At 47.2% G+C, this 11,381-nt stretch overlaps 1 protein-coding gene across 1 annotated transcript; it reads left to right on the forward strand.

Annotated features, from left to right (window-relative positions):
* The first annotated feature begins 236 nt into the window (after positions 1 to 236).
* On the forward strand, positions 237 to 11,168 carry MARCO (macrophage receptor with collagenous structure). Its single transcript, XM_064718397.1, has 15 exons — positions 237 to 432; positions 2,247 to 2,348; positions 2,725 to 2,961; positions 3,692 to 3,727; positions 4,692 to 4,727; positions 5,094 to 5,201; positions 6,489 to 6,596; positions 6,687 to 6,731; positions 7,279 to 7,377; positions 7,473 to 7,526; positions 8,025 to 8,069; positions 8,223 to 8,330; positions 9,517 to 9,558; positions 9,859 to 10,035; positions 10,308 to 11,168. The coding sequence occupies exons 1-15, from the start codon at positions 237 to 239 to the stop codon at positions 10,436 to 10,438; spliced, it is 1,524 nt and encodes a 507-aa protein (XP_064574467.1). The 3' UTR covers positions 10,439 to 11,168.
* The last annotated feature ends 213 nt before the right edge of the window (positions 11,169 to 11,381 follow it).

Consider the following 11,381-nt stretch of genomic DNA (forward strand, 5'->3'; position numbering starts at 1 on the left):
CCGGGTCACAGCTGCACAAGCACATTTGAAAGGAGAACACAGCAGCTGATTCAAAAATCCCCATGTATTTGTGGTCTAAGTCTTTCAGAGATTTGTGCACCAGGTGCAGAACAGAGGGCTGTACTCTGCACCGTCAGGGTGAGGATCTCCAGCTCAGCCCTACCTGAAGCTCTGCCACGCTTCACTCCATGGCCAAGCAGAGCAGTGAGGAGCCAGGGATGGACACAGCATCAGGGATGGACACGGCCCCAGGGGTGGACACAGCCCCAGGGGTGGACACGGCCCCAGGGATGGACCCAGACCTGCAGCCCAGGACCAGGAGGTGTGACAGTGACTGCCTTGCTCCTCGCAGAGGGCAGGACGTGGTGCTGGCAGCATGGATGAGGAGGGCTTTGCCCAGCTCCTACCAACAGCTCCTGCCTGCGGGCCCGGGTGAGTCACTTTGCTTTGCAGAAGTCAAACCCAAATGGAGGTGTCAGAATGACAAATGCCAGGGGGAGTTTGACAGGATGAGAGCAATGAAATGGTGAAGAGGTAGGAATTGTGTCTGTGGGTGTGAAAAACTCATCAGGGAGGAAGCAGAAGCTGGAGAGACCTTTTCAAGGAGGCTGCAAGTGCCTCTTCTCCATATCATCCCAAACCCCTTTGGGTTTCAGCATCCCCCATCCCACCATCATTCACTTGTCTTTACAACTCCTCCTGATCCTTTCCCTCCTTGCACTTGAGTCACACACAGCCACTGAGGTGTCACCGTGGTGCACACTGCTGTGAGTTTCACTGTGACCAAGTCCTCAGCCTCCCCTCCCAGGAGAGTGATGGCCAAGCCAACACTGAACATGGAATCTTCTTGGCTACCTGAGGAGGATTACTTGTGTTAGAAACACAATGTCCATCTCATGCCTAGCTCTGCCACAATGCAGAGATGGACTCCAACTGAGCACACGAGAGCATCTCAGCATCTCAGCTGTGGGATTTTTTGAGGAACTGTTCAAATTACCACATCAGAGTTCTCAGCAGTCTATAAAAGCTGAGCAGATAGGAAATGCATATCAGAAAGCATATCAAATCAGGAGGAAGAGAGGAAGTGCCTCCAGTTCTTTATTGTCCATGGCTTTATGATAGCCACAAGAAATTTGTCATGAAAATTACAGACAAACACGGGGAAGACAGAAATTCAAGTGATATGAACTCATTCAGTATTTCAGAAAAGATTGGGTTTGCCTCACCTGCTATCACAACCTTTCAGATAAGTGGTAAGATTTCTTTTTGTTCAATGGATTTATATGGATTTTATCTGGTCTAAAACAACATATAAAGATGAAATATTAAATGCTTTTTGCAGTGATTTTGCTAGTAAATTCATTGGCATTTAAAAGTAGAAGTATGTCAAACTACCCTTTCTAGCCAAAAGTTGATGCTGAGCATCCAAAAAAATCAGTTATTTTCCTGTCTCGGAAAATGTCTAATTTTCTTGAGTAAGACTTTCATGTGTAATAGTTAAGATACTAAAATCACCAGACTCAATAAAAAAATGTAAGTTTATGAATTTTCAGCTGAATATAAAAGCTTCATTGCTGACTAAGCCATTCTATTGTAAAACCAATTAAAATATTGTACTCTTTTAATACTAAGACTTTAAACTCCTGATTTCATTACTTTGAAAAAAAATAAAGACCTCAATTGAGGGCAACTTACTGAATGTCTGACGTAGTTACCAATGCTTCTGAAATACTTTTTTTCTCCCTGAAGGCCAAAATTCAACAAAGCCATTTATTTCCTTTGCATTTGCTGGTAATGATTGATTTTACATCTTATGACTTGTTTCAATTTGTTCTGCAGATCAGTTTACTATTGATTTTTCATTTGTTTTGATGCATACATGTATCACTGTTGGAATCACACGTATGCAGTGCTCAGGATGGAGAAGGGATTGCTTTGAGCAGCCCTCTGAAAGGCAGCCTGGGACAAGTAAAAGTGATGGAAACGGGGAGTTTATTGGTGCAGAAAGAGAGAAATCACCACACTCACATTGGATTAAGTCTTGATGGAGCTGAGCTGGTTAAATTAGCAAAGGAAGAGACGGCCAAGCAGATTGCAGGGCAAAGCCTGGGGCAGAGGAAGGCAGCATGCCTTGGTCTCACAGAGGGATGCCCACACCTCTGGAAAGCCCGGAGAGGCTGCAAGCACGCAGAGCCTGTAGGGCAGAAATGTGGGAGAGCTTCTACCCTACCTCTCTTGGTTTTTAGAGCCTCGGAGCCACAAAAAGGCATCCACATGCTGCACTCGGACAGCGCTGAGCATCTACCTGCTGCTGCTGACGGCTGGCCAGGGGCTGCTCATGTACAAAGGTAAGGCCACAGCCTCCCCATGGGCTGGGCATCACAGGAGAGCTCTGCTGGGTGATCCTGGGGGCACGGGGGAATGAGCACACGGGTCTGAAACCTCTGAGGGAGCGAGAGGCTCCTCCAACACCGCCGGGCAAAGCAGCGGCTGCAGGAGCGATTCCCCAGCCCGTGTGTGTGCTTTGCATTTGCAAAAGCACTCCCAGCTGCACTCCTGGCTGCAGCAGGGGCTGGCACACAAAAACCACCTCCCAGGGTCAAACAGGGGTGGTCTTTATCCCCCCTGTCCCCCCCAGGTGCTGGGGAGCTGCTCTGCCAAACACCCATTTCCCAGCCGGAGCGGGCAGCGAGTATTCACTGCATGGGCTTTTTGTTTCCTCAGTGTTTAAGATGCAGAGAGAGATACTGGAACTCCAAGAGCAAAATGCCTCCTATACAGAAGAGATTCTGCAGCGTTCCTCTGCCAGCCATCTGGCCTTGTCAAGAAGCCCCACTTGGAAGAACTTTCTCATGGGACAAGAAGAAAGCTGGAGGAGAAGCTTAGAAGAGGAAATCACCATAATTAAAAGCAACAATGCAAACCTGATGATGAGGATGAGCAACATCACCCTGATTGCAGGTATGGCTCTCCATGCTGGCTCTGCAGCATTAGTGGGGCTGAAACCCCAATTTAGATGATCCAATAACTAGGGCAAGATTCAATCTCCCTGTCAGTTAGTGATGCCCCATGCCCAGGATGGGAGTCAACTTCAGACCAGGGAGTGTCACAGACATCTTTTATGAAAATCATTTTTTTAGGATTTTTCTTCTTGAGAAGCTGAGAGGCCTCAAGAACAAAATGTAAAAAATTATTATCTGCTACTGTAGAATGCAACAGGTGGATCTTTGATTGGCCCATGTTGGTTGTTTCTAATTAATGGCCAATCACAGTCAGCTGGCTTGGACAGAGAGTCCAAGCCACAAGCCTTTGTTATCATTCTTTCTTGTTCTATTCTTAGCTAGCCTTCTGATGAAATCCTTTCATCTATTCTTTTAGAATAGTTTTAATGTAATATATATCATAAAATAATAAATCAGCCTTTTGAAACATGGAGTCAGATCCTCGTCTCTTCCCTCATCCAAAACCCCCTGTGAACATGGTCACAAGGGAGCACCTCTGTGCAAACCCCCAGGTCCCCTTGCAGCTGCACAGGCAGCTCTGGGCTCCTCGTCCCTCCTGTGACTTGTAGGTTTGGGCTCTAGGTGCCCTCCAGAAGGGTTTTGTCTCCAGCCCACACCTCAATCCCATTCTGCTGTGCTCCTCACTGATTGCTGACTACTGAAAAATACCCATTCAATATTTATTTCAGGGCCTCCTGGACGCAAAGGAGATCCTGGAGTACCAGGTATGTTGGTAACTGAACCACAACTTCTCCTCTTTCCTTCTTCTTCTTTATTTCATCTCAGAGACCTTAAGTGAGGATTTGGGATTTCAGCCTCCAGACCCGGGCCCTACCCAGCGTGCAGACACCCGATGGTCATGAGGAGACCTCATGTAAAAGGTCTCCTCATGACCATTTACCACCTGTAAAGAGCAGGTGTAAGCCTATGTAGAGGCTTTCCACTGCTCCTCCAGGAGCCTGGGCCAGCCCAAGTGCTCCCACAGAGGTCCATGCCCACCCTGTCCCTAGGAAAGCATTGGCACAGGCTCAGGAATGAGCTGGGTGCAAGCTCTGCCCTCCCCAGCCCTGCACAAGCTGCTGCTCTGGGTGCCTGGGGGTTTGGGTAGAACCACCCCTGCCACAGGAGGTAAACATCTCCAGACTGTGAGGATGCAGCAGGTCCTGATCTAATGCTGGCTCTCTTGGAGCAGAGGTTGGGCCAGGCAACAGTTTCCATGATCCTGTGATGATGATCTAAGATACAACCCTTGTTAGGTCAGGTCTGTAACTCATCCATCCCTACTTCTTGGCTACACTGATGAGATTTTCTGAAGGGAAAAAAAATTAAAAATTGTGTTTTCATATGTTCCTGGCTGCACTTAGGACGTTGAAAGAGCACCTCCTGCCAAGCAGTGTTATTACACATCAGAGCCCAATTGTTCAGTGCATTTTCATGAAAGATCTCCCCAATGGTCCCCATGAGCTGGGCTTGGCAGGAGGACAAGCTGGCCCCTGCCCAGCTGAGCACTCAGCTGAGCTCCAAGGACTTTACTCAAGTGGTTGTTCTGGTCCCTGCCAGCTGAAGATTGGCCTCACTGGTGACTGAAATCGTGTGAGCAAAGGATGATTAAAAAATTTGTCTCTTCTTCTTAGCCATTAGTGTGAATAGATGATGTGTGTCAGCTGATATATGTATTTTACATCCCAGGGTTACGGGGACCACCAGGGACAAAGGGAGACCGAGGTAAGGCTTTTTTGACACCTGAATTACTTCTGTGGATGGACATAAAGTGGCTTTATGGATGATTTTATGAGCAATCTTGTCCTCAGCCAAGGTGTAAGTGAGTAAGAATGTCATTGGAGCTGAAGGAAATAAGCCTATGTAAAGCTAATGTGAGCAAAAGCAAAACTTATCTGGAAAAAAAATCTTATTTTAAAAGTCAGCGTGCAACAGTCACTGTGGGGCAATTTCCCACTGTCACCAGCACCACTCTCAAGTGCACAAAGAGTGGAGTTTGGCTCAGGCTCACAGCTGTGGTGGGTGTCCTGCTGCTGGCACTGACTACAGTGGCACCCCAGGAAGCATCAGAAAATGGTGTTGTCCCTGCAGGCACAGATGGAGCCCAGGGGCAGAAGGGCAGCAAGGGAGCTCCTGGTCCTGCTGGCCCAAGTGGTGGTCCAGGAGTGAAAGGAGAAAAAGGAGAGATGGGGATTGCAGGTAAGACTTCTTCGCTATCTTAATATCTTTAATGTTCTCACACATATTTCTTATTAAACTCATTCTACATAAAACACCAGGAGAAGTTTTCATTGGTCAGTATTCATAAAAAATCCAAGCGGTCCTGAGAGTGGTTTGCCAGTCAGTGAGGGAGCTGGATAAACAGGACACTTGACCTGATCTGAAGGGGTTTAATTTCATGTCATGCTTCAGCGAATCCCCCAGAGGAGGGCTGGGGGAAGAGGCCATGCAAAATGTTGATTCTGCACCACAGAAGTCTCTTTACAGAGTGACCTTTGTCTAATGAAAGCCACAGATATTCAATTATCAGCCTACCCTAGATTAAAGCAGTGATGTTTGCAGTAGGATTTCTATGGTATAAAATAATACAATATAATTTATATGCACAAGCATGTGGATGTTAATCCTCATTTTAGTGGAACACCTTTCTGAGAGCTTTATGAGCATCTTACATAAGCCTGGCTATGTACACCTGAAGGAGAAGAGCTATGCCACGTGTTTGTCCCATGTAGCATGAATTATGGATAGCTGTAACTCAGGGGTCTCACATGGGCTGAAAGCAGGAGAGGAAAAGAAAGCAGGTGATGTGTGTGGTGCAGAGCAGGCAGGACAGCTGGACAGGTTGATAAGAGCTCCCTCAGATCTTCCATCAGCTCCTGAACGCCCCAATGCTCTCATTAGCACAGGATGCTCCAGGAGAGAAGAGGGATTGTAGGAGGAATACCAAAAGGCAAGGACTTTGGGATAATTCTAGAGCAGAAAGATGAAGGAGAAGTCTTCAAATGAGGCACTTTCAAGTAACTCAGCTCTTTTGGAGCATGCTGATCACCTGTTCAGAGAAGGCAAGGTTAAGGGGAGATGACAGAACTCTCTGGAAGAACAGGAGTGGAATGTGCTGCTCTGTATCTCCACTGTGTCTGACAGAGGGGAAGTATTCAGATGCAGTAAGGGATATCTAACTAAGGAGAAAACATTCCAGGAGGAGGGATAGTTTGGGGAACAGATTGGAGAGTTGTCATGACAAGCCTTTAACAGCAGGCCAGACAAACATCTGGCCAGGGAGGCTGAAGAGCCAGAGGTGGATCACACAGGCCAGCTCTGTCCTACTCCATCTTTATGGTGACAATATGGTGTCACTGAATGGTAATGCAGGTGTGAGGCCAAACCTTGCTGCTGGTGTGGCCAGACAGAGGTGCTCCACAGGCTGCAGAGACAACAAATCTGGTTTTTTTGGAATTTACATGTATGTGCTGTGCTGTTTGATAGGTCCCCAAGGACAGAAAGGTGACAAGGGCGAGAAGGGAGGCCCCGGATTCCCTGGACCCATGGGTCCTAAGGGTGAGCAGGGATTCCCAGGAATTCCAGGTGACCAGGGTAAGTGCAAGTGCTGAGGCACAGTGGGCCAGGGTGCAGGGCTGCCCCACTGATGGGCTGCTCTGCACTGATGCCAGGGTATCCTTGCAGGGAGCCCCGGGAAGCCTGGACTGCCTGGGCAGAAAGGAGAGGCAGGTAAGCTGTGCAGAATGTACCATTTCTTGTGGAGGCATAATTCTGATGTCTTTAATGTGGTGTTTCATGACAAGGAAAGCTGCAGCTGGTCTAGATCCCAGCATGGGTAAGAGAAGATGGTGATTAGATGAAGAAACCGTGCCAATGTTTCGATGTCATCCAAACTCATCCAGCAGGCTTGGCTGTCTCTTGTGGGCCCCACTCCCTGTGCAGGAGACTGAGAGGGAAAGAAGGGCCGTGGCCTCCTTCCTGGCACCTGTGCACACACAGGGGCAGAAATTGGCTGCTCTTTTGGGAAGAACTTGTGCATTTCAAGGCTGGCAGTCAGCCAGGACCTGGTTCCATGCAGCCCTTCACTCCAGATCACCCCTGGCTGCATTGCTAAGGTTAGCACTGCCAGGATTGCAATTTGGAGACAGCCAGTGTTTGTTTTGCCTTCACAGGCTCAGCTCAGTGCGCAAGGGCTGGTGATTGAGCTGTCTGTCTTTTGATCTCCTCTATGTGTTGTGTGACATTTCATTTTGTGCTGCTTTCACTCAACCTCAAGGTGCAGCTGGACAGCTTGGACCTCCTGGAAGTCCTGGCCCTGAAGGCAGACCTGGTCAGAAAGGGGAAAAGGGGGACCAGGGCCCCAAAGGTAGCCCAGGTACAGCCCTGCTCAAAGCTAAAACTCATTGCCCTCCTACTCTGGCTTCACTTTGTGTGATGGGTTCACCTTTACTGATTTCTTTTTGATTTTAGGAGCACAAGGCATTGCTGGACTGAAAGGTGCACAGGGAGAAAACGGAATAGCAGGTAAGGGAGAATAAAACAGCTTTTGGGTCCACAACACACATCATGCAGACACCACAAAGGGAACTACACCACCAAGAGCAGACCTCTTGAGTTTTCTTCTTGGACCCCCAGTGCATCCCAGGATGCCATGGCACTCCTGGGGCTCTGCCAGGCTGCTGGGGCTGACTGCTCACCAGAGGCTTGGTTCTGCCATCTGTAACGTGTGTGAGGGGTGATGGGGCCTGAATTTTGGTATAAATTGAAAATGCACAAACAAAGAAGCAGTTTAAGATGAATTTCAGGAGATGATGTTTCTCCATTGCCTGTATTTTCTTGTTTGACATGGTCTGCACCGAGTATGATGTAAGTCACCTGATTCAGAAATAGATGCTTATAGTGTAGACACCAAAACTAGATGAGTTAAAATCAATTCTAAATACTAATTTGCATAAGCTTTTGTAAATCTATAAACATCAGTTTCATAAATGTTTGTTTGTTTGTTTGTTTTTATGATTTTAGGACCTCCAGGGCAGAAGGGAGCAAAGGGAGACCAGGGCCCAGCAGGTAAACTCTTACAGCATGATTTATTCTGATACAGAGATGATGATGCAAAGCACTTTAGGTGCCACTTTCCACTGTTCTGCATCAATGTGAAAGGTTTGTCATGTCCTTTCCCTGGGAAGGGACAAAGGCAATGACTTCTTGCTTCCCACCCAGGCACCCCAGGCCCAGTTGGTCAAAAAGGATCCAAGGGGGATTATGGCCCTAAGGGTCAGAAAGGAGAGCCAGGACTAAAAGGAGCCAAGGGAGAGACTGGATTTACTGGTAAGGCTCTTTCCACAGGGTCTGTGGAGCTGGTGGCACATTTGGGTTTGGGACTGCAGATCAGCCTTCCTGGCAAAGGAATGTGCAGGGTGTCAGCTGTACACACTGGGAGCTGTGTCAAAAGACATGCAAGTACACAGAGGCATTAGGTTTTCCCAAACCCCTGATTTCACAGAAAACTGGAACAGCCCATGTTCCCCTTTGCTTTGCTCAGAGACATCAGAGACACCCTGTGCCTGGGATAAATCCCATGTAAACACTCAGGAACATGCAAGAGTGAAGCTGTTGGAAACACCTAACAGTGAGGCTACTTAACCACACCTTGCTAACTGTAGGACACAAAAGTTGCTCAAAAGGGCCAACACTACAGCTACTCTCCATCCTTAACCCCCTCCCTTCCAACCACAGAATGTTTCAAAAAAACATAAGACTTGTAGTCAAAAAAAGAAAAAAAACAGTAGTTACAGCAGCCCATGGGAAGCAAACAGTGCTCCAGATGCTTTTTTCTTTTATTTATTCACACAGAATCCTCAGAAATAAAATAAACTAGATTCTGTGTGGAGGTTCTCCATGCACTCTTCCTCTGGAGTTTTGCATCTGGAAGATGGAGGAAGTGTAACCTGTCTGGCTCCATGCTCTGGGTGCATCTGCTCTCCTGGTCCCCAGAAGGAGACAGCAATGAGTGCTTTCTGGAGGTAGCTCTGGGAAAAAGAGCTCAATGGGTTCTTTCAAACACCCCTACCCTCAAGACCAAGATGCTCCACAGAAATGTGGAGGACTGCTGGGAGCACCTTTCTGCTCTCCCTGGAGATCAAATCCCAGGATGCAGGTCTTCCTGCAAGCACTTTGGGAGACACCATGCCTGCTTCTGGAGATCCCAAAGTCTATCAGAGATGTCATTTTACAGGTAACAGTGGGAATGAGATACATTTCCCATAAGTGAATTAATATATGGGATTTTGAAAGTGGCCCTTTTGTTGGGTTGCACATTGGGAGTATTTTGCTGTATGTTATCCTGTTTTTCCTTCCATGTTTCTTTTAAATACCCTTGGTCACTTCAGGGTGCTCATTTTCTACAAGGGAAGGAGTCTGAACATCTCTAGCTCACACAAGTATTCAGAACTAGAAAACAACCAGATTTTTCCACAAGCAACTGTCAAATGCTTGCTTTTCTAATTTGAAACAGGTTCCCCAGGACTGAAAGGGAGCAAAGGCGAAAAAGGACAAGGTACTGGATTTTACTTCTTCTCTCACTTGCCTTCTGGTATCAGAGCTACCTGAGATCAGGACCAAAATACCCCTCTGCTCATGCTGGTTAAGCCAAGGAGTCTGTGCTCTGAGCTGCAGCCTGGTGTGTCTAAATGCAGGAGGGCTCTTGAATTGTTTGTATTTGAGCCACCACAAACCTCTGGTCCCACCCTGGGGATGGGAACATCCCTCTGGTTTGGTGGTCACACTTCTGTCTGTCAGTGCCTTTTTCCTTATGCCTGTATGACCCATGAAGTTATTTTCTTCTCTGAATTCTCAGCTGGCCCTGTTAATTACATACGAATCGTGGGAGGAGGCAGGAGGGGCCGTGTGGAGATCTTCCACGGAGGCTCCTGGGGAACCATCTGCGATGACGGCTGGTCCTTGCGCGAGACCGGCGTCGTCTGCCGCATGCTGGGGTTCAGGCAGGGCGTCTCCTTCTTCACAGCCTCAGCAGGTGAGTCCACACCCCCCAGGCCTGCCATGGGGCTCACACACACACAGAAAGTGCCACAGCAAGGCCACCATCTCCTCGTTCCTCTTGGGATGAGCTGCATGTCAAGGGCTGCGTGAACTGTGCCCAAATGCTTCATTTCCAACAAACCAACCACACAACCCAACACACACCCACTGTCCACAGGGCTCTCTTTAGGAAAAAAAGGCATATTCCTCTCTCTCCCATCCCATCTAACTGGTTTTTTGTTTGTTTGTTTGTTTGATCTTCCAAAGGTACCGGACAAATTTGGCTTGATGATGTGAGTTGCACAGGGAGTGAAATGTCAATTATGGACTGTAGCAAGCGCAACTGGGGTGACAATAACTGCGGCCACCATGAGGATGTTGGGGTGGAATGTTCTTGATGGGACATCGAGTCTGTCCTAGGAGCTGCTGCTGCCTCTGCCCTCCATGGAGCTCCTCTTCATGATGCAAACCCAATTTCATCAGGCTGTGCTTCTGTGCCTCTTTACCAGGTCATAGAAATATTGACAAAGAAAGCTGAATTTTTCACAAATCAATAACAGTTGCAAGACCCACAGGTAACCTGAAACATCCCAGCTGTCACAAAACAATTGGAGCTCAGGCATGTGAGCCAGTTCACAGCTTTTCCAGCTACCTGACATCAGCTCATCTGCAGGAGCTCACACGTGTGTGACCTCTAAGTCCACAGGGGAGGGGATGGTCCACGTTAGCTTAGTGCAGTAAGCGAATAGGATTAGTGTGCAGAAACCTGCACTTACTGCAGCTGAGCTGGATAGTCCATCTTCATCATGCTACAGTTGTGAACCTGAGCTTAAAATCACCAGAGAAGTGCATGCACCCAAGACAGCAGATGCTCAGAAATCCTCAGATGACCTCTCTGGCATGCAAATATAAGTGTTGTTTGGAAACTAAGCTGGTCACAATTTAAAGTGCAAAAATAAGTGCCCGGGGTCTAGATGCCACACTACCCTGCTTTAGCACAACACTTGTTTTTGACCTTAGCTAAATCCTTTGCCTTCTCTGTCAGCATTTCCTAACCTGTCTCCAGTAGCAATACCCCTTACTTACCTGGTGTATAAAGCGAAGCTTTTCATGCCTTTAGAAATTAGATGTTCCAGTAAAACAAAATGATAAGAAATAAAAAAATACAGCAAAGCATGAATAAGCTATTAACTGGTGTTAAATATAAATAAATAAATAGATAAATAAATGGATAAATAAATAAATAGATGCTCGAATAGATAAAGAAATAAAATTATACACAAAGAAATAAAATTATACACACACACCTGTAGATATTAGGGAGAAACTATTAACTGGGCT

This window comes from Zonotrichia leucophrys, chromosome 7, assembly GCF_028769735.1.
Source record: "Zonotrichia leucophrys gambelii isolate GWCS_2022_RI chromosome 7, RI_Zleu_2.0, whole genome shotgun sequence".
Lineage (NCBI taxonomy): Eukaryota > Metazoa > Chordata > Aves > Passeriformes > Passerellidae > Zonotrichia > Zonotrichia leucophrys.